The 22,531-nt window shown below is 41.9% G+C and overlaps 1 protein-coding gene across 1 annotated transcript; it reads right to left on the bottom strand.

Moving 5' to 3' along the window:
• Positions 1 to 2,438: 2,438 nt before the first annotated feature.
• On the bottom strand, positions 2,439 to 6,889 carry LOC120897360. The gene is made up of 2 exons (XM_040302195.1): positions 6,304 to 6,889; positions 2,439 to 4,308 (listed from the first exon to the last, which is right to left on the bottom strand). Exons 1-2 carry the CDS (start codon positions 6,322 to 6,324, stop codon positions 2,740 to 2,742), a joined length of 1,590 nt encoding a protein of 529 aa, XP_040158129.1. The 5' UTR covers positions 6,325 to 6,889; the 3' UTR covers positions 2,439 to 2,739.
• Positions 6,890 to 22,531: the final 15,642 nt, after the last annotated feature.

The following is a 22,531-nucleotide window of genomic DNA, read 5'->3' as shown; positions in this document are numbered from 1 at the left end:
CAAGGCCACTAGTGGGTACAGGCAGGCCTTGACCGACATCGGTTGTTGAGCCAAAGAAGAAGAAGAAGAAGTCTTAATAGGTTTTATACGTCAAGATATTCTTAGCGGTAAGATAACCACATCTTTCAGCATCTATTAGTTGCAATTTGTTTTACAGTGGAACCCCTTATTCCGAGTTTTTCGCATAACGAACTGATCAAATTGCTCACCTTTCCTTGACGAGTAAAAGTCCGCAAAACGAGTAATTTCAATTGCGTTCTAGAAACACTTGTTTTGAGTATCGTTCAAGTAGATGAAAGTTTCGATACCACGAATCGTTCGATAGCAGGAGGAGATGTGTCGTATAATTGCAAGTTACACAAGTGTGTGGTTGATGAGTGTTTCTTGAAAGTTTGTTTGGATCTACTGGAAAATGAAATGATTCTTTTCCTAAAACTTGGCAGGACATGTATTTGGCAGAAGACATCATTAGATCGAAGCTGTGGCTAATTGAGAAAGTGACTTGTACGAAATAATAGAATTTACCATTTTTAACAAATTAAAAACTTTAACACTAAAACATAAAACGATAGAACATTACATCATTTTTAAAGAAAATGCATCAATAATAATGCCAACGAAACAGTGAACTTCTGAACATTTGGGGTATTTGAACCAATTATTATACTTTTCATACAATCTACACTATCTACATACAGCGCTTACCGTAACTATATGGACAGTCAGGTTATAGTTACATTCCTTAACTATGTCTGTAACAATTATTTTGGTTCTGTAAAAAATCGTTGTTGAAATCGTTTTTCGGTTTTGTCTGTTTGGATCAGCTTTGAAATGTTGTTCACTCAATGGGTAAAATTCTCATGGAATTTTTTTTTAAACTTGTTTTAGCATATTATGGATTATACATTCAAAACAACCATAACTTTTTTTCAAAGAAACAAAATGATAAATAAAACATGTTTTGTGGGCAAATTTATTTTTAATTTAGTGTATTAAAACAATTTTTTAATTTTTTATATCATAATTTTATATATTATAATTTTTTATATTTCAGTATATCAAATCTAATTCCGTTTGAAACTTTGTAAATTGCAATGCATATCACCATTTCAAAATAGGAAACAATATTTTGCACTTTTGCGCACTATATTGCCGATCCTTAACTGAAGAATCTCTACAATTAACTTTCATAGCAGTAATTAAATAATAGAAATTTTAACCTTGCTTGGATGATGATATAATTGCAGAAAATCTGCAATACAACCGCATTGTTCCATATCATTAACAATTTTCTCTGTTCAAGCCACAAGTTATTACTATTTTTATACGATTTTAAATTAGTCATCAAATCCAAAAAAATCGTAGTGTCTTTGTAATTATGTAAAAAATATAAAGGTGTGAAATAGCATTTCACACAAATTATATATCTCTGTTAACTGTTTTTAAATGTTTCTCCCGTATTTTCTAAAAATTGCGAAAAACGACTGTTTACATATATTTACGGTAGGCGTTGTATGTACAAAAGTCTTTTTACATACAGTATTGCTTCGAATTAGGGATACTTGAGGCATTTTTGGCATTTCATATTTTCTTACTAATTCAACTTTAATCGGTCAAACCGCTGTATGTTATGATTTATTTAAGTGAGCCTGTTAAACTCACTTTACTAAAGCAAACTTTCTAGATTAAAGGAAAAAAATAATTATTTTCAATAATTTTACTATAAACATTGCAAAAAAATCGTAAAATTGCAACGTTATTTTGATTCATATTCCGGACAGTTTTGAGTTCATGTTTCAAATTACGGACGTTTTGATTCGTATTCCGGAAAGTCTTAAAATTTCGTCTATAATCTTCACATTCACGCTCACACTGAATGCCTGGAGTAATCCTAGACTAGGGATCTACAAACTACGGCCCGCGATGACTTTGTAAAGGTTAAAAAAAAGAGCTTATTTTTTTATTCATTCATCAAAATTTAGTTTTTTACTTTTGAAAGACGGGAATCAAAATTTAATAAAAGAAAGATGTAGAAATTAGATATATTCAATTTATATTTTGCAATGTAAACGATATTTAATATTTTACCTGTGGTGATGGTTGCATAAAAATGGCCCTTAACAACGTTAATTGTGAAGCAATGCGGCCCGCGAACTGAAAAGTTTTGAGTTTTTACAATACATCGAGTGAATCACTATAACGAATCAAACTCGTTGTACGATTATTGAATTCACTGTACACTTATATATCTCAATCGTTGTCAGTTGAGTTCTGTGTCAAACATAAATAGGCCATACATTGACAATAGTCCCAATTAAAAAATAGCACAACAATAAACAAAAAATAAATAAATTTAAAAAAAAAACTAAGACCATTTGTACATTAAAACCAATATCGAGGGTATTTTTTTAAAGTATATATTTTTATTTCATAGATTTAGTTAAATAATTGTTTTAATAAGTATATAATCCATGCCGTACAGATTTGCCACCAAAGAATTATTATTAATTTAAAATCATACAGTGCACGATTAATTAATGGTGGGACGGTATCAATAATTCGATTGAAGAATTGACACACCTCCTAACAGAGAGTCCATGTTCATGAGTTCGTTTATACAGATGCAATAATGTAGCTACGGTACCTTTTCAGACTTTTAAATAGTGTGACAAGTATGCGATAAATCTCCCAACTGCAAACACGCATCAATCGTTGACACTCGCAACCCCCGAAATCGTGTTACGTGGAATGCTCGGTATCCAGGACGTTCAGGATGAAATCAGTTGTATCTTGCGCCAGCTCATCGACATTGTTCAGGGTCGGTGTTACATTTGGCTCTACAACGGTGTTAGTAACAGTGTTCAAAGTTTGCTCAGGCTGCTGTTGCCCTTCGGCTGGTGTGGTGGTACGGACCGGTTGTTCAATATCCGCCCGTTCAAAGGAATGCACCTCTCCGGTGGCCAGTGTTGGCGGTGCGACACGTTTGGGAAGCGAAGCATCGGTCGGCACGGTAACGCTCGCTGCACTGGGCTGGCTTACCAACAGCTGAGGATTGGTCGCTTCGGGAACGTACTGAAAGCTTTCCACCTCTGTACGCATGGCGAATGGGTTCGAGTCCTGAAGTTGTGGCACAACTGATGGGTAATGGACGGCGTAAGGGAACGGTAGTGCCGATGCATATTTCAACTCGGTGGGAGAAGAGTGCCGGGGCAATGTACGCACCGGTATCAAGTAATGCGCAACGGGAACAGGTGCAGCGGATCCACGCACATCGCGTACCTCGAAGCCAGGATACTCGTTCGGTGTAAAGGGTGCCTCGCTGAGAACTTCAGGCGTAACGTCTTCTACCGGCGCCTCTGCTGGCGTTTCATTGTTACTATCAAAGTAGCCAAATGTAAGCAACGATTTCAGTCGGCGCAGTTGAGCTAAAAACCCGCTTCCCAGTGACGAGCCCGCGCCGTCAGTTGGCTTGGCAGAATCCGATGCTTCCGGTGCGACCTCGTTTCCCTCGTACGGTTCCTTGCCGAGACTGATGCGTTTGGCTGGCTGGTAGCTCATCACATAGTCCTTGATAAGTTCCAGCCCGTCCGGCGTGGAGGCGTACTCTTTGATTGCTTTGATGGTTTCGGCTGACGTGGATGTGCCAAGGAGCGCTTTGACATCTTCGAACGGTGGCAGATGCTCGAAATCGGTCACTCCGAGCAACTTGGCTAATCGCTTCAATTCGCGCTCGTCCGCCGGTGATAGGTTCAATTTCATCAGATAGGCTGACTTGGCCAAACTTTGATCGACTGGTGTGGTTTGCTGCTGCTTTGGATCCTCTGTTACTGGGGCAGCGATAATCGGAGCTTCCGTGGAAGGTGCCAGTGGTGGAAATGCTGTCGGTTCGGGCCAACCAACGAGCGTTGCAAGATGATTAGTGTCTCCGGTTACAGGTTGCAGTGGGGCAGAAGCAACACCACCGTAGGCCAGCATAGAAAGGTACGGATTTTGCTCACCGACGGCCGCTGGAGGCCCTGGCAGGAACATCACCGGATAAGGTGGGTAAGCAGGTCCACCATGCAGCCCCGTTGAATGTCCGTACAGCATATGGAGCGGAGGCTTTGCTGGATCGCCATAGATCGGCAGCACTTCCGCTGGCTGTACCGTGGTCTGCTCCGTTCCAGCGCCAAAAAGTGCGGATAGCAGACCACGTTTGTTTCTCAGCAATTGCTCCGATTGAACGGCAGGCTGGGACTGAAGCTTATTAGTTTCGTTTGCCAGCGTGACGCCCAGCAGGACACCGCCAGTGAGAAGGAGACTGAATAGCTGCAATAATGAGACGGTAACATATTAGAACAATTCATATCTTCACATCGATAACAATGCCGAGCCCTATCCAGCTGAGTGTGCCTGCTGTTTGGGAGGCATAATTTTGCTCATAATTACACCGCGCAGGGCACGGATTTTTGTGACATGGAAAACCTGCTTTCCCCGTAACGAATGTCAACCTAATTTGCTCTTTTGCCTGGCTAGGTAACATTATTGGTAACTGCTTAGTGACATTGAGCTAATGGAAATCGACGCGTTATTGTTAATGTTTGTCTGACATGTTTATCGTTATTGTGTTATGGCATCGTTAATTGGCATTGGTGGTGTGTTGGCATAACCATATTGTTTGTTGAAAGGTTGAAAGGTGTGAAAGAAACATAAAAGCCATAATTGGAGGAAATGGCTCAACCAATTACTTACAATTTGGCTTTTTTGTAGTTCTATGAATAATAAAATCTATTCTCTGATAAAATGTTTATGTAAAATGATTAAAATGCTTTGTAAAATGTGTTATAGAGTCTCCTAAAGGAGATTTTGAATTTTGTGATCAACACAGATGTTGAATGAAATGGAATTCCTAGTTTTTGTTCAACAATAAAACTCAACTCAACAATAAAACACACCGTTGTGTCTTTAATGGAACAAAAACCACTAAATAATAAATCTGGTCCAATATTCTGTTGTTTTGTATAGCAAAATGCATTTTCAACCTTTATCGGGTGAATGTAATGCAATTCAGTTCCCGAGTGGAATAACCCCGTATCCGTTACGTTAAAGTCCCGTCGGAATTCAAGTTGTAGCAATGCAATTCGCCAAAACATTCGCTCTACAACATCCTAGCAAGCTGCGTCGAAATCGTTCAAAGCAAAGGCGGTGCGGGCGCATCGATGGCGCTCGGTTTTGGAAAAGTTCTCCCCCTGCGTGCACCTACCCGCGTTAACCCTACTAGAAAGTGCACAAAAAGGAAATCCCAGCTCGCTGCCAACTCTCAACACTCGGAAGCTTCAAAAGATTGCCCCGATCGCGCCCCGTTCGAGCTGCTGAGAGGGTGCTCTTTCCGCGGTCGGCCATTGCTTCACGTGCATTCATTGTCCGTGGCATCCAAGGTGGCGCTGGAAAATAGGTCGCATTCCTTCGGTCTCCTGATGAAGCAGCTTTTCGCACGTGCTGCACCGATCTGCAGCACCGTAGAAGTGTTTATCCCGCGCTACCACTCCGTGCTGGAGCCCGGTCCCGGATGCACTCCTGTCACTCGGTGGTGGCTCAAACTGGCAAACATATTTTTCTGATCCCTCCACCCGATGGCCTCGGGAGCCTGCAGCCTGTTGCCGTTCCCATGTTTTATGGTTTGCAAAGCTCAGACCGGTCTTTTTCCTCCGGGAGAAGACGGAGAGACCGAGACAAAAAAGCAGATTACCCACGGATATGCCCTCCATTCGTCCATTTGCAAGACGATCCCGACGATTTGCCCGGGTACGAAACTTTTGCAAAAGTTTATTTTTCACTCCTGGGCGGCGCGCCCACATTCGTTCGGTTTGAACTCATCACAAACAAATGAATAACCAAGTGGGAGAAAGGGGGCCGGCTGCGGATTCTTGCAAACAGAAATGAATGCAGCGAGAGAAAGGCATCTTTAGCGGTGTGCAAGAAAAAAAAGCGCTCTAAAAGCACACCTACAGGCTAGATGAAGCGCGCACACATACGGCCACAGATACACACGTGTCGACACACACACAGATCCAAACACGTAGCGAACAGCGCAGTGGGAAGGGCAATTGATTAATTCATGCTCTAAGAAGCCTGATAAACTTTGCTTGATGAAAACACTTGAAAGGGTGAAGAAAAGCTAAAGCCATACCCGACTGACGGCGAGATGAAGATATCCCACCACACACTAACACACGAACACACAGGGTAACCTCAGACTCAGACACAGTTGTACGTATTATGGGGAGAAAATAAGTTCTAATAAAGAAAGAAAAAAGCACTCACTTTTACCATTGTGTTTCTCATTGTTTGGGGGTCCTTGTTTTTTCCTCGCGTCCAGCGTCCCGACGAACTCCCCGGAGAGTGATTTTCACTGTGTGTCTTCCTTCCTTCCACTCCGGACACACTACTTGAGCAGAGTGTGTACTTAACCGCAGGCAGACAACTTCACACGGCGAACAGTCACAGATTAATTCGCACTGCCAACACCGTCTGGCACGTACATTATGCACATCCACAGCCCGGCAAGATTAAGCCAAACTAACCGAACTGAACCTAATCAAATGAATCGTGTTCGGCTATTGGTGGTGGTGGTGATGGTTTTCGATGTTCGAAGTACAGGGTTTTTTGTTTTGTTTTTGGGTTGTTCTTCGATCCGTGTGCACTTGTAATAGAAAAACTTTGCTCCAACCGGCCAATGTCAATAAATTTTGCAGCTGCTCTCGACTGACTGCCAACCTCCTGCCACGGTGACTCTGGACGAACTAATAACCCCGAATGTCTGAGCCAAGGGCCAACTGGTCACCCGGAAACACTTGCCAGCAGGCGGACACTGTAGGACACGGCTTCAAACAGAGCTCGTTTGCTTAAGTGCTGCCAACCATATTGCAATCGTCTCTTTGTGTGTTGGTGTCATGGCAACCTGCTGCTGCTGCTTCTGCTGCACAGGTTGTTTCGCATTACTGCACTGCTTGTTGCGTCCTTGTTTTCCTCCCCCTAACAATAGTGCGGTAAGAGCCGGACAGAAAGCCAAATACCGTACCCACAGTTGATGGGTGCTATAAATTTCTCTCGCAAAGGCAAGGCCAGGTAAGAACGTCACAACACACACACATACACACACATGCAACCTGCAAGGGTGCTTCCTTTCTTTCCGCTCCTCCGCTTCCTGTGCAAGGCGTGAAAAAAGGGAAAGGGAATCCCATTATGCAGGCAGGGTCGCAGCACCGAGCTGCGAGTGCACATTTCGAACGGAACGGCAAAGTGCACGCCGCACGGTAGGGGCACAAGAAGGGGAAAGAAAGAAAGCGTAGACAAATGCTGATAATTTCGGGTCCGGACACGGAGATAGAGAGAGAGAGAGTGAGCTGTGTGCTTAATTTCCGGGAAATATTTGAATTTAATTTAAATCCCTTACTTCTCGGGCACATGGACACACACAGACACATTAAGGTGCATACCGAGCGCTTACCTATCAGCCATTCAGTCTGTATGCGTATGTATGTGCAAGTGTATGTCTATGAATGGATAGGAAAGGAACAAAAAATAGCATGAATTGGTTCGACTGTGCGCTGTGCACATAATTTCAGGTTTCCCTGTAATACCTGCAACGTTATTACTTCCCACTGCTGACACAGTGGAAATTCCGGTACAAGAAATGCTCTTTCCCCTCTTCCGTTCTATGACCCTCACTCTCTCTCTCTCTCTCTCTTCGCCCTATCATTCGCCCGATCGGTAGCATTCTTTCTGTACAGCTTAATTTGTCGTTTAAAGTGGAATTAAAAGAAAGCAAGCGGAGCGCAGAGTGGCAGCGGGGAATGAGCGGAAGCGTACGGGCAACGGGGCAAATGCTGACCAAGTCCCATGAAAGGAATTTGCAGCAATGAAAGCGGTCGCTCAGGAAGTCGGTCGCCAAACGTCCTGCGATGGTGGTGCTGCGGTATCGACTTCGAGTAACCCTTAATTACGGCCATTTGTACGTTTAAAGGCGTTTTCAAAATTAGACGCTTTATGGTTTCTTTCATTAGGCGGTAGACAGGCGAATTGCGAAGACAGAAAGACGGTAGTTTCGCATTCGATGCATTTTAGCGGTTTTAGTTTTGCCCCCTCTCCAAACTACGTGCTGCTATCCAACCTGCTATGCACATAATCAAATGATAATTGCGAATGTTTTTTTTTGTTCTGTATAAAAAGTTCCACCAAATGAAGCTGCCGGAATAGATTTATAAAACAGCTTAACAGAACGTTGCTGTTTCAATATGTTGTCCAACATTGCTTCCAATTACTTTTGAGCCTTTCTCTCGGCACTTGCATCCATCCTGAATGTTCAACAGAACGTTTACGAAGCAGAGGTGATCTCGAGCGATTGCCAAACTGATGTACATCAGTACCTCTACCTCTGTTCATGCGCTCAGTTCGTGCGCTACAGCTTCCCGGAAAAAAAGCTTTACCAAAGCCATTGGTTGCGAAAATCAACAGCAAAAATAAACAAAACACCTTTTCGTTCGCGTTTACCAACCAGCCACTCGTCCCGTACGTGCGTCAAAAAGGCAACCACCATCCTTGCGAAAGGATAAAACCCAATGGCCCCAGACTCGACGATCCCATACGGTTCCGTAGAGTACCGCTGGTTTTTGCAATTTCCTTCCAACGGTGTCCATCTGGTAGCCGAGCTATCTCATTCTCACCGCCATTACCGCCGGACTGGAGAGATTCTTCTGCCTGTTTTCCCCCTTCTATATTCTATTCACTCACCTCTTTTCCTGCCTCGCACACACACAGAAAAAAAAGCTTGAATCCATGGCTTACCCGAATCGTTCGGATCGCCAGTGTACCGAGCGAAACGAGTGCGCCACAGGATGTTTAGCTTTTCTTGCTTTTGCCGCTTACTTTTTCCACTTCATTTCCTTCTGATAAAATCTGCAAATAAGAAAAACAGACCAATACATGGTCTGCAACAGCAGCCGTCGGACAGATCGAATTGACCTGATAACGTTCAGACGAAGAAAAGCGTCGAGTGACTGGGGTGGGTGAAAGAAGGGTGGTTTGATTGCTGGGATCTTTAGCTTTTGCTGCAATTTCTTTTTTGCACTCTGTCTCTCTCTCCTGCCCACTCACTTTCCACAAAGGGAGGAAAATGTTTACTAGCTTTTTTTGCACTCATTCATTCATTTTGCCTTCCACTCTAACCTTCCATGTTCAAGGGTTCCGTGCAGAGTTTAAATAGTACTTGCTCGGTCTGTGAAGCACTACTTCATTCAAAACAAAACATTCGTTGTCGATGAGAAAAGGAAAACGAGAAGGGAGTTTGGGGGAAAAAAAGCTCAACTAAGACCCTCAAACGAGCCAACTGAATGGCTTCGTAGGGGTTTGAATTAAATTTGTACCGGAAATGCTTTCAGCGTGATGAGTGCCGCACATTCAACATTCAGTTCATTACTAACCAGAATCGTTTAAATAAAGCAGTGCACGAGAAGGGTATTAAAAAATGGCGTTGTGTGCCCAGTATTCAAAAAGGGCCCACCAGCGTGATGGATGTATAGAGTAGAGCTTGTGGTATTTTCATGTGAGTTGTAAACGTACACTTATTATGAAGAATCGTCGTTTTGCTTTTCAAGCTTTGATGTAACAAACTGAGACTGAGCATGAAAATAGTAAAAAAAATTGCAAAACTATTCATTTTTGCAGGTTTTTTCACTTTTCTCTAATAATGAAAGAACCAACAAAAACCAATTTTTGTGTGTTAAGAATAAAAATATTAATGGTTTTATAATTGCCAAAAACACATCTTTCACTCATATCGCTATCTCTAAGTTAAGATATGTCAAACTAATTTAGCTGAATATCGTTTCGCAAGACGCAATATCGAATCTCAATACGACATCTGAACCCTTTCGGACAATTCTAAGTTAATGATAAAAACTTATCTATTTTAGACATCAAACTACATTAACTATTACACAATTGATAAATAAATCAAAAATTCTTGATGAACAAACCCTCGTAAGCATCCTCATATTTGAATGAAATATCAGTTATTTTAGTCTGAAGAACAAACTAAAAGTTAGTTGTTGAGACGTTATCAACATGACTATTTCCTTCCCCGAAATAAATTATTCAACAATAAAACAAGCCTTTTTTAAGCGTCGTTGTTGATTGCAGCGAAGCTAAAAGCCTATCTCGGGCTTAGGAGAAAGAGTGGTTAAAGTCATTTCCTTCGTTGCGATCGGGACAATTGGACCATTCGGTAATCCTTGGTATGATGATCGAATCGAATTGGTATATAACGAACTCTAAGACACGAAACTTCGTAACAGTCGAGTGGATATTAAAAAGAAGATATAAATAATATGTTCAACAAAAAAATGCAAATAATGGTCGATTGGAGGACTGGAATTTCGTATAAACTTGCGTGAAAGTGTATGTTACGTGCACTGAAGGAGTGTGTACTTTATTTTAGAATTGCAAGCTATCATAAACCTAGTACACGAATTTTCATGGATATTTGTTATAAATTCTCTCCTATTGGAAAGACTGAATCTTTTGCTGCGTGGTATTTACAATATTATTCGTTGACTACACAGCTTACAGTAAGATTATTTAATTTTATGGAACAAAACCCACACGTTTCCATTGTTCATGACATGATCCAGCATTGATTCCAGATCCAGAGATCCAGTACCAATAAAAAAAATCGCAATCAATATGCTATTGTTATATATCTTACCGATTTATTACACTTCATCGGAATCCTGCATTACATCCAATTGCAGATATGATGTTTCTTCCTTGAAATTCACCAACATGTATTATCATTACATCTGCCGGCCGATTCCGCGTCACGTACTCATAAATAATGAGTGCAAACTATGACCCTCGAAGCCGTCACACCTTTCTTCCGTTCCGATGCGCCACAAATGAAATACTTGCAGCCACTAAAGTGACAGGCAGGCCGGTAGATTTTACGTGCATTTCGTTCGCCGTTCAGGGCTTCGAACAGGAAAACTCTCCTCCATGAGCGAAGAACAGGCGATGATAGGCGAATGCAATGCCCTGGATCGGTTATTTATTCACCGTTCAGCATAGCTCTGGCAGGTCGGCTAACATATTTCCAGATGCATGTTAAATTAATTAAATAATCCTTTGTTCGCTTTTCGGTTTGCGTACACTTGGGCGATACGCGAGCGAGGTTGCAACCCATCGCCTCGTACGCACCATCGCACCCGACGAGGCCGTTTATGTTGATATTGGTTGCGTTCTTGAAAATGAATTATTAAGCAAAACCACCCTGCACTTCACAGCGTACAACGCTGCGCAACGTATGCTATTGGTTTGTTAATTGGTTATTTTTGAATCATCACTGCATTTGGCTAGCAGCAAAACCAACATGCAACTGTAGCCGAATTTCCAAAAGTCCAAAATTGTCACGGTTAACCGTACTGGGAGGATATGACGATTGATATTTGCAAATGCCACCATCAGACAATGTTGGCACAAGTACTAGGGAATCGCAAACTTTGGACACCAACCGATATGCCTCGCTGATGCTGTGAATAATATCACAAGACTGACGGACAACGGACAACGTACTGCAATTACTTCATGTTTAACGTTTGATTTTGTCGTTATGCGTCAAATTATGAAGCAATTTAATGAGCACACCGGATGTACCTGTTGTATAAAGTGGAAATTTTGATAGGTAATGAATTTATAATGAGTTACAATCGGTACGGAATGTACTGTGGTTGAGTGAAATAATCATACTTCAATGTTTGATAAATTGTTGAAATTAATGCGTATCAAATGTATGCGTGTTGAATATGATTATCCCCAGAAATATAAAATTCTCCTGGAGCGAACAGAGTCAACAACCGCGCAGTGAACGTTTCCAAACAGGCTTCCTCTAACCGTATCTAACGTCGCGAGATGCCGGTTAGGGGATGACCGCTTATGCACATGACAGAAAAGTAAAAGAGGAAGTAAAAAAACTAGAACGATCACAATCAGAAAACATCAGTAACTGGCTATGGGATGAATAAGTACTGAGTGAAGATCATTCAGCCACTTTCTTCAAACTCGATCGAAGAATAACGATAGTTGCAGTTGCCTAGATACAACGGTTGCTTCGGTGAGTATACTGCTTCTTCTTCTTTTGGCACAACAACCGCTCCCGGTCAGGGCCTGCCTGTACCCACTTAAAGTGAAGTGAGCTTGGCTTTCAGTGACTTATTGTTACCATAGCTGGATAGTCAGTCCTACGTATGGGGGCACGGTCTATTCGGGACTTGAACCCATGACGGGCATGTTGTTACGTCGTACGAGTTGACGACTGTACCACCAGTCCGGCCCTCCAGTATACAGCTTACCGTAAGATTATTTATTTTATAGCACAAAAACCCACACGTTTCCATTGTGTATGATATGATCCAGCATTGATTCCAGATCCAGAGATCCAGTACCATCGTTAGTAACAACGATGATGCAATTAATTTACATTAACTTCAATATCCATTGGACTGTTATCATATATTTAAATGTAAAATAGTTCAACGCTTAACCAAATTTATATTAATAAACAAAAAACCGTCAAATTCACAAGGTTCACGAATTCATCGTATTTGGTTTGTTTAAGTAGATAAGATTGGCCGTTTACAAGGACAGAGGAGGCGTGGTAGGCCCAAAATGAGGTGACAAGATGGCGTGGAGGCGTCCGCCATTAAGGCCGGGATAACGGACTGGCAGACGAAGGCGCGAGACCGTGAGCGGTTTCGGACACTCCTGAGGCAGGCCAAGACCGCAAAGCGGTTGTAGCGCCGGATAAGTAAGTAAGTAAGTAGATAAGAATTTTAACTGTCAAAGAGATGTTATTTTACAATACACAAAACCGTGCACTAAACCTATCAATTTTTAGTTTATTCGTAACAAGTATGCATTTTTAGGCTAAGGCCAACTTGAGAAATACTTTAACAGTTAGTCTTGAATTATTTGTTTGTTTCCCTACGGCTCCAGTACCTTGTATTACCAGGCTTTACCTTGGTATGATGTTAAACAAATTAATTGTGTTTTATAAAATAAACTATTACATGTGTTCAATGAAATGCTAATAATTGTTTGGGTTTAATAGATTTTCTGAATTAAGTTTAATTGATAAGCATCAGAAATTTAAATTTTGAGAACAAGTTTAAATAACATTAGAATGCATTCTCTGGGAACTAGTGTCTAGTATAGTAATTTTTATCATAGATGGTCTTGGAGTAAGTTCGTTTTTGGATACTGTCGCCATGTAATGTGATGGTCGTACATACGTCACAACTGAACGTTGAATACCGTTGCGGTAGGTCAGTTTCAACTGACATGAGCCGAGGTGGAACGATTCTTAGCGTTCTTAGCGGACTAATTGAACCCGACAGTTAATCGTCCAGGCGATCATGGAAACCCGGAAGGGGGCTCCCTTACTGGAAACGTTGGAGTTTAGAAGGCTTACCTTGGGTAGGGGTACATAATTAAACTCTTAAATAAGTTGGATGGTGAAGTTTTAGGAAGCGTTACGTCCTATCTTGGCAGTCCGAACGAATCTGAATATGTATTCAATTCGATTACAGATTGCTTGAAAAAGATTAAGAAAATGATTTTATTCCATGAAAGGAAGAGAAATATCATGTGTGAAGCATTAGTTGATTATTTCTTAACAAAACAAAATATCCCTAAATGCAACAAAATTCAAATATAAGTTTTTTATCAAGTATGTTGCAAAAATCTGGTTGTCCATGATTAAGTCTACTTCCAAATCTGCCATAAACATCTCGTGCGTGAAATGGATTCAACGAACTTATGTTGTGAGAAACAATTTCTGCATGAATTACTCCATTGCAATGTAAATAACAATATACAAATAAGTGCATTCAAGTGCACTAACAAATAAATGTTTGTAAGTTTGAAAATAATGTGAAACACGTACAAGGTACGTTTTCATCGATAAGACTAGCAGATTGTGCGCCCCAAACTTGAGCTGATGGCACAAACTATTCCACCCAAAGTTTGGCAACAATCTGCAGATAAACTTGAATAATGATGCAACAGTGAAGCCAGCAGTGTAGAACTCTGGTGTGCTGGTTGGAACAATATGCACCGACTACGAGCACACAATCAGGTCAAGTTCAACGAAAAGCACAATTAAAATGCACACCCTAAAATACACCACGTAATTATAATTCCGGCTACCCTTCTACCTCCCGGTTCACGGTGCGAGTTCACATACCAATTTATATTTCCTGCCATGTTTTGCAACGGCTACGATCTACGGAAAACCTCAACTCTACTTATCATGAGCAACTGCATGTTGCTGTGCACCGAAAAAAGGGAAAAAATAAGTGAAGGCCGCAAAAGTTGGCCACAGTTTTAATAAGAACATCGTTCAAATTATGTTCGCTTCTATCGCCCACTGCGCTCGTGGTTAGACGCTCGAAAGCATATAGCGCCAGTTCGGTTGCGATGCGGTAGCGAAACACACACTCACAATAGAAGGACACTAAGGATTTCCGTCTTGCCTGGTACGTACTTCACACAGTTCCGGTTTTCCGGCCCATCCATGTCGTCAGTCATACCGTATTCAATCAATCATAGAGCCGCAACTAAATCAAAAGCATTTCATTTTTTCCTGTTCCCACCGGCTGACATACACTCTCACGGACACACCTACACGCCCATATGAACTGTGTTTTCTTCACATGTGCGTGAACCGTGTGCCCTAAATGAGATTTGGGTCTAGTTAGTTGGTTTATCCTTTTCCACGTCATTCTATGGAGCTACTCGGTTGTGATGGCGAGAGAGAGAGACACACACACGCACACTTTCTGACACCAAAAGGCCAGGGAATAGATCCGTAGATCCTTACGGTCACGATAGGTAAAGCAGAGCAAAGCAAAACATACCCCCAGTGGGAGGAAGGTTTCACCCTAATGACGAAAGGTGCTGAAGGTGTTGCAAGGAAATGATGATAACGAAAGGAAAAAAAGGAAAAGAAACCCAAAACGTCACATTCGATTCCCGTGACTCCAAGATGGCTCGTCGCTTCGGTAAGACGAAAAGATATAAAGTCTACCTTTTTCTTCTTTTCATTTTTTTATTTTTGGTTCCGGAAACGGTCACAACCGTTGGATGAATGAATCAAGTACCAGAAGCCGTCCCACAGGATCTCTGCTTCACACCATCACATCGGGCAGCAGCAGCAGCAGCAGTAGCGCCATACAAAAAAACGGAGCCTGCACATTGTAGAAGCAAAAACAGTCAGGAACCAAAGACGATGCACACAATGAAAAAAGGAGATGACGATTCACAAAGTGTAAAACGTGCAAATAAATTACAAAAAACCGAACCGTACCAGCAAAACAGGATAGTTCTAGGAAAACTTTAAGAGAGGACGAGTTCCCACGATTTCACGAGCGCAAATGCAAAGCCGCGCACAGCGAGGGAGCTTCAGTGTGCGAGATGTGAGGTAATGAAAATGGTACAGCCTCCCGCTCTCTTCCACCCACCTCTCCCCCCTCCGTAACCACCATTACCGGAATGGGTTGCAATGAAGAAGCACACTTACCAGGGTGAGAAAAGCAACAAAGCATGAATCGCACTCGTGCTCGTGAATCTTCATTCTACCCATAAACTGAAAGCTCCTCCAAGATCCGGGGCAGTAGTAGTACGCGCTCCTTAGCGATTCGCTTCGGTCGACCTGCTTTCTTCCAGGAACACTCACACCCTAGCTCCCCCCCCCCCAACGCTAGTGTATAGAACGGTGGCGCGCACGTCAAAGGTGCGAAAGGCTTGAGGATGTGCGATTCAAGAGTCATTACTTTTCGTTCTCGGCAATCACGTAAGAAAGCTTTCTACGGTATCTGCACCATTTAAAGGCCGCAAGGATGTCGCTGGGTCGCGTTCTGTTGATGTGTCGGGTGTCCTCGTTTTTAACGCGGGCAGTTTTTTTACTTCTCTCACCTGAAATGTCACCGTTACACCGTTTGTTTTTGTTTCACCGTGCAGCTCCGTATGAATCGCATCCCCCGCAGCGGGACTGTTGACAATTTTCTTTAAAGGTTCTTTCCTCCCTTGCCCTTTGACTCTGCTTCTCGTGATGCTGTGCTGTGTGGGAATAAAGTTCAAAGGCAGAGTTGACACTAGAGAGTGCTATTATTTTTACCGGGTGGTAGCACTGGTGGAGTAGAAGATGCATCATTAAATTGTGTTTTTTTCTCCTATTTTTCCTTACTTTGTTTTTTTCCTTTAGCTTCGCAATTAATAACGCAAGCAAATTGCGCCGATTGATGTTCGTGTGAAGTTTTGTTTTCCGACGAAAACGTTAATCACGCGAAATGTTTACGTTTGATGTGCGCCGTTGCTTTGGAGATGGAATTTTAAATCAATTTGTTTTAAATCATTGCACCAAAACTACACACGGGTACACGACCACTTTTAGTCAAGAATCATATCCATGTTTTTTTTTTAACCTTAGGTCGAAAGTTAACTGGTTTTTCGAAACCGGAATAATAATCGGAATTTCGTTGAACTTTCTGGGCTTGTGCTTTGGACACGAGAGCAAATTAATTGAAAAAAATTTTGTACTTTATTAAGATATTTAAATTTATTTACAGTTTACCTGAACGCCAAATCAAATTTAGTCTAATAGTCGGCCTTAGCATAATTTTTTTAACGATTTGGCTGTCATGTTGGTGTCATTTGACGCTCATTTTGCTGCTAAGGTGTTCATTTTACTAGGTTTTTTTAACTGGTATACCATGACACTCACGAGCAAACTGAACTATCGTACAAAAATTCGATCGTTTGCCAACACTTAATACTGATCTCAATGGGAATCGACTTCGTGTAGAGATATGAATGAAATGGTTGTACTGTTAGTTGAACGTGAGCGCCTATCGATTTTTTTTAGATCAAAAAATGATGCTGAGGCCGAGTATCTAAGTGATTCAACTATGGTCTAATAGTTAATACCGTGGTTATATTCTCATGCGGATCACACTCCTGGGTCTGGAAATGTCCTTCCGGCCCAATTAAGTGTAGTATCCTTGGAAAGGGTCGCCATGGCTTCGTGTTTGGATCGAATGCGTACGCTATCGAAGAAGAAGAATAAGTACTCCCCTTCGTTGAATTGCATCCTAATATCCTAAAGTTGCCGGTCTAGAGATCTACCTTTACCACTAATGGGCTATGGCTTTTTGATTACCCGTAGTAGGATAGTAAGTTCATTGCTACGATGGTTCAATCGAGGCTTGAGCACACGACGGGCATATTATTAAGTCCCGCGAGTTGACGACTGTACCACGGAACCGCTCGTACTGAGTATTCTGAGATTAATTATCGTAACAACATGGCTAGTTAATCCATTCTAAACGACGATTTTAAAATGTTCCATATTTTGTCCAAAGTTTGAATGTTGTATCTATCTAACTTGGTAATACAGTGAAATCCTTCATAACGAGTACCACGTACTCCCCGAATACTTCATTTAACGAACAAAACCTCGCATAACGAGCAACATCATTCGTGTTTAGGATACATTTTTAGGGATCAGATCGGAAATCTAATAGGGGAAGGTAGATAAAGACGAACACTGCGTGTAAGATGGACACTTCTGCATGCATGAAAATGCATGCATAAATGCATGAAAAAGGAAATTTTCGAATAATTCGTCAATGCGTCATCCAAACTTAAAGTAAAACTACACATTTGAGAACATTTTTGGCATAATATATGCTAAATTGGTTACATCTACAAACAAACCAAATTTTCTTTCGTGCGCACCCTGGTGGATCTAATTTGACTACTGTGGATCTTAAGCTCTGTAAATTTTATTGTTTATATTTTCGGATGTTTTATTACATGAGTGAATTGTTATGATCATAAAGCAAAAAAAAAATGGCAAAAGTACGAGGATGAAAGCAATATTTTTTTCGGGTGGTTTAAACCTGACACCAAAGCGGGAAAGAGGAGCAATCTGTCGTAGGGAAAGATGGACACCGAATTTGTTGATTTATTTTAATTCTTACCAATTCAATCAATTGGTGATGAATCAAACACCTTAAATAGGGGTATTTCGAAGCTATAAACCAATCAGCAACTAGAGAAAGTATTGAAATAAGCGATAAATGAAACACCGGTCAAAATAGTAGCCATTTGTTATGTTATTACTCGCTCGACGCGAGTGAGGCGTTTCACGAATCCAATATCTTGTCACGACTTGGACAACTTAGAGTAATAAAAAGGAGAGCCATTGATACGACATCCTTCAGGAATATATGAGAGATTCTATGCGATTACAAATATCAAAAAGTTGAATTTTGACATGGTGGAAAAATGGCTATAACTATTAACAAGTCCGTGGACAACAGTGGATTAACAGTGCCGTGGACTTTCCGCGGTGTAATTTCCTAAAGGGAAGTTCTAGACTGTTGTTCTGTAAGCTGGTGCAGCTCAGCAAGCTCGTGGTTCATCCTTCTCCTCCACGCTCCATGCTCGAACACACCGTCAAAGATGCTCCGGAGGATGCATCGTTCTTTCCCATATCTCTGCTAAATAAGAAGTGCTGAATAATTGTCCACAAATCTGTGTTATATTGACGAGTGTTATTTGCGTAAAAACAAAGATTTGATGAACGAATGATCTACCAATTGCTAGTACATGGAGATGTTTTTAGTTTTTTAACTGTTCCCTTTCTAGTAGCACATTTTCGGTTTTAGCACTAATTATTACGCATTTCATTCCCACATAACGCATTTTTTGCATAACCAGTGGGTCACTGGAAAGGATTAAACTTGTTATGCGGAGTTCCACTATATTTCATAGGTGTTTTTAAACAGTTTGTTAAAGGCCGGGCTACATTGATCGTACTCGCAAGCGTAATTTCGATTTTCACTAGCGCATCTGGCGGCGACTAACCGAAGCATTTTGCCAAACAATTTGGAGCCGCTCCAGAAAATACGTTAATTTTCCATGTTTTTCACTTTAACTGGACTGAGAAAGCTTTGTAATTGATACATAAATATGTTGTGCAAGTATTCCAGCCGTTTTCGCATCGAAAAACAGTTAAAAAACTACTTAAATTTGAGATCCGGCAGGACCATTCTTCCGCCGACAAAAAAAAGCTTCCACCAACCGCCGCCAGATGCGCTAGTGAAAATCGAAATTACACCTGCGAGTACGATCAATGTAGCCCGGCCTTTAATATGTACATCAAGTTATGGCTCGTTATTTCTGGTGTTATTCTTGAATTGCTAAATGGCATCATATTTCTTGCTCCTATCGCATTTCATCTACACATACCTTTACGATAATCATACCCTTAAATTGTCAAACTGGTGTTAAATAAAATAGATAAATAGTTAAATAAAAATAGATAAAGCGTGAAATTGCGATAAATATTTTTATCAGTAGATGCAAAACTGATAACACGACAAAACAACGCATTTTTCAAGCCTTTCAAACATTGAATTAACAGTTAACCCAACAACTAGTCGAGTTTGACACCTCCCACATTAAAGTTCGTTAAGTTTTTATATAGTTTTTATATAGATGAGCAGGGCTATCGTTAATTTAGCGTGAATGACTGCAAAAGAGCATGTTACTCATATAGGAAAAAATCCTTTTCTACGGTATACAATGTTATCGGAAATTGATTAATTTAGCTTTGAATACCTGATTCTGACCAATTATCACATCAAAAAGGAAAAAAAGGTAAACAAGATTCATCAAAAAGTCGATTGTAATTATTTTCATAGTCAGCGTGCGCTTACAGACGTTTATGGGGCAAAAGGTAAAATGGTTATCTACAATATTAGCATAATTAAGTGTCAAACCAATTGGCAATGCTTGGATTACGTTAAATTCAATGTTTTGTGAGCGTTAGCCTAAAATTAATGAACAAATAAAAAAATAAAATAATTGCTCAACATAGCGTTTCGATTGTCGTGAAAAAAAAATGATTCCCGAAAACATATCAAGTTTGAGTAAAAAGGGATGCCCCACCACATCTGATGTGTTCAATATTCATATATAAAAAATGTGAAGCTTAATCTGTATTCAACTAATATTTAAACTTGCTAAAAGTAATATTTTGCCGTCCATACTATACAAATATAGCCGAACAGATTATTGCGCCATGATTATACCGTGTCCATTTTGCTCCATGCTCCCGGTCTGTGTAATGCAGTCCGATGCAATCTCGATTAAAAGCAATCATCCAAATTAGCACATCCGATGACAATCTCTACAAAGTGACGCTTGTTTTATTCACCGTTGTTGCCATCCTTATTGTACATTTTTCCCTCCTCCTCAACACACACACATGTCACATCTCCAACGAGCGACTCTCAAAAGGCCAATTAACTTGCAGTATTAATCAAACGAAACGAACCGGCTCTCACATGCACGCGTGAAGACCGTTTTTGGTATCATGCAGGAAGGGCAGGCGGTAGAGGATGGAGAAGAAATAATCAGCCTGATAATTAGCGAATCCAAAAGAGTACAACCCGAAAACCCGACTGCACTTGCCAAACACGACCGGTCACGTTTGGCGGTGGCGAACATTGCCCCTTCCGGAGACGAGCTGCTTAATTTGATTTTAAGTGCTCTCAATCACTCGAACTGTCGCCGGCAACAACGCCGGCTCCAAGATATACCCACCACCGCCGCCGGGCGGGATGAGCGATGGCGAAAGTTAATAATTTAGTTGGTCGAGTCGGTTCGATTCAATTAAGGGGGAAATTTTCGGCATAATATAATCGCTTTATTTCCATTTCGCAGCGCATTTCCCGGCGCATTTCGGGCCGTGGCACCAAACCGATGTGATTTTCATGGCTCGCTCCCGTACACGGCGGGAGGCGTCGGTGTGGCGAAAGGGCACCAAAACCGAACCCAAACCCACAAAACCAGGAACTATTGCCGAGCGTAAACTAACCAACAACACCGACAACTCCACAACAGCAGTTTACTTCTCCCCGGGGGGAATAACGTCCGCAGTCGGAACGGAACGGCACCCGGAATTGCCCGTTTCGTCCGGATGTCAAAATCGTTGCCTACATTTAGGAAATGAATTATTCACTGCCTCATGCCCCGCTCCGTATGGTTTCCTGTAGCATGGGCGCATGGTTAGACGACAGCTGGACGTAACTTTCACTTCCACTGACTGATTGGCTAAACTGGCCTGAAAATGGTAAGAACCAGTTGTATTCCAACCAACTGCACAACAGCAACCTCTGTCGGTACAACTCTGCCTTCATCACCACCAACTTGTGACCAGACACGATGAGTGGTCTCTTACCAATGGTGGCTTCTGCCTCCTCCCTTACCCCTCAGAATGTAACCACATTCTTTGCGGAAACGGTGATAGTGGTGTAGAGTGGCAGCGTAATGTCCACCAACCGGAATGGCCACTTTCCACCACAGACCACGTGTCTGATGACAAGAAACTGAAGTGGATGATTAAACAAAATTCTTCCCCCGCAACTGTGTGGCTCGTCGGTGGAGGTGAGAAGCACTCTACACCATTCAGGGTAGGGGGAAGGAGGGGTATGTTTGCCTAGGGTGGGTAGCAGTTAATTTACATCCCGGTAATTCGATCGCAAATGAACGCCACGCCGCGCACGCAAATATCGCACGTACAAATTGGAGGAAAGCTCCGGAAATGGCACCATATTGGATCGGTAATTCGTTCGGTAAGCGACACTGTTTGCACTTTCCGATTGAGCAGACCAATAAAAGAGGGCGGGGGCGGGGAGGTGATGGTGATGTGGTTAGAGCAGCAAGTAGGCAGCAATGATTGTTGACCCAGTCGAATCGACTCTCGCAACCCCGTGCCAGGGATTCCCATCCCGTTGAGTCATTTGCGTCGCGGTACGCCAACTGTCATTCGCATCCGCAGTGCCACGGGACGGCCTGGCATGCGGTCGACCCGAGTGTACAGCGACTGTTGGGCGCATAATAGTGCTCAATAAATAAAATTCTTTATCATTCTCGCACTTTATCGACGCTTCATATGATTGCCAATGCCAATTGGTACCCGTTTGCCCGCACGAACCACGTCACATTCGCAGGCCTGTGCCAGTCTGCGCTACGGCACTCCACCAGCTAGAGTGGGCCATGGAAACCCACGCACCTATTATGATTGGACAGACTGAATTTAAAAAGCCCTTTCAGTTTCGCTGAGCAGTGTGATGATCGATCCAGCACCGCATTTGTCAAGCTTGTGCAATCAACCTTCCAAAGAGACCCCATTTAAAGCGTATTCTAGCGGGCTGATTGATCTGACAAAACTTGTATTAATTTTTCCATTTCTATACGACAAACTGAGGTTAAGCTATATGATAGCACCGTACTTTTTGCAGGGCGTGTTGAGGCTAGCGTAAATCTGGCATGAATGAAATTGCTTTAACATCCGCAATATCTTGCCGCATGCCCAGCACCATTCAGGCTGGCTGGCCTTAATTGAGTTGCATGCAAAGTAAGACATCCG

Source organism: Anopheles arabiensis, chromosome 2 (assembly GCF_016920715.1).
Source record: "Anopheles arabiensis isolate DONGOLA chromosome 2, AaraD3, whole genome shotgun sequence".
In the NCBI taxonomy this organism is placed as follows: Eukaryota; Metazoa; Arthropoda; class Insecta; order Diptera; family Culicidae; genus Anopheles; species Anopheles arabiensis.
The sequence above is the reverse complement of the archived record's forward strand: the minus strand, read 5'-3'. Positions and strand labels throughout refer to the sequence as shown.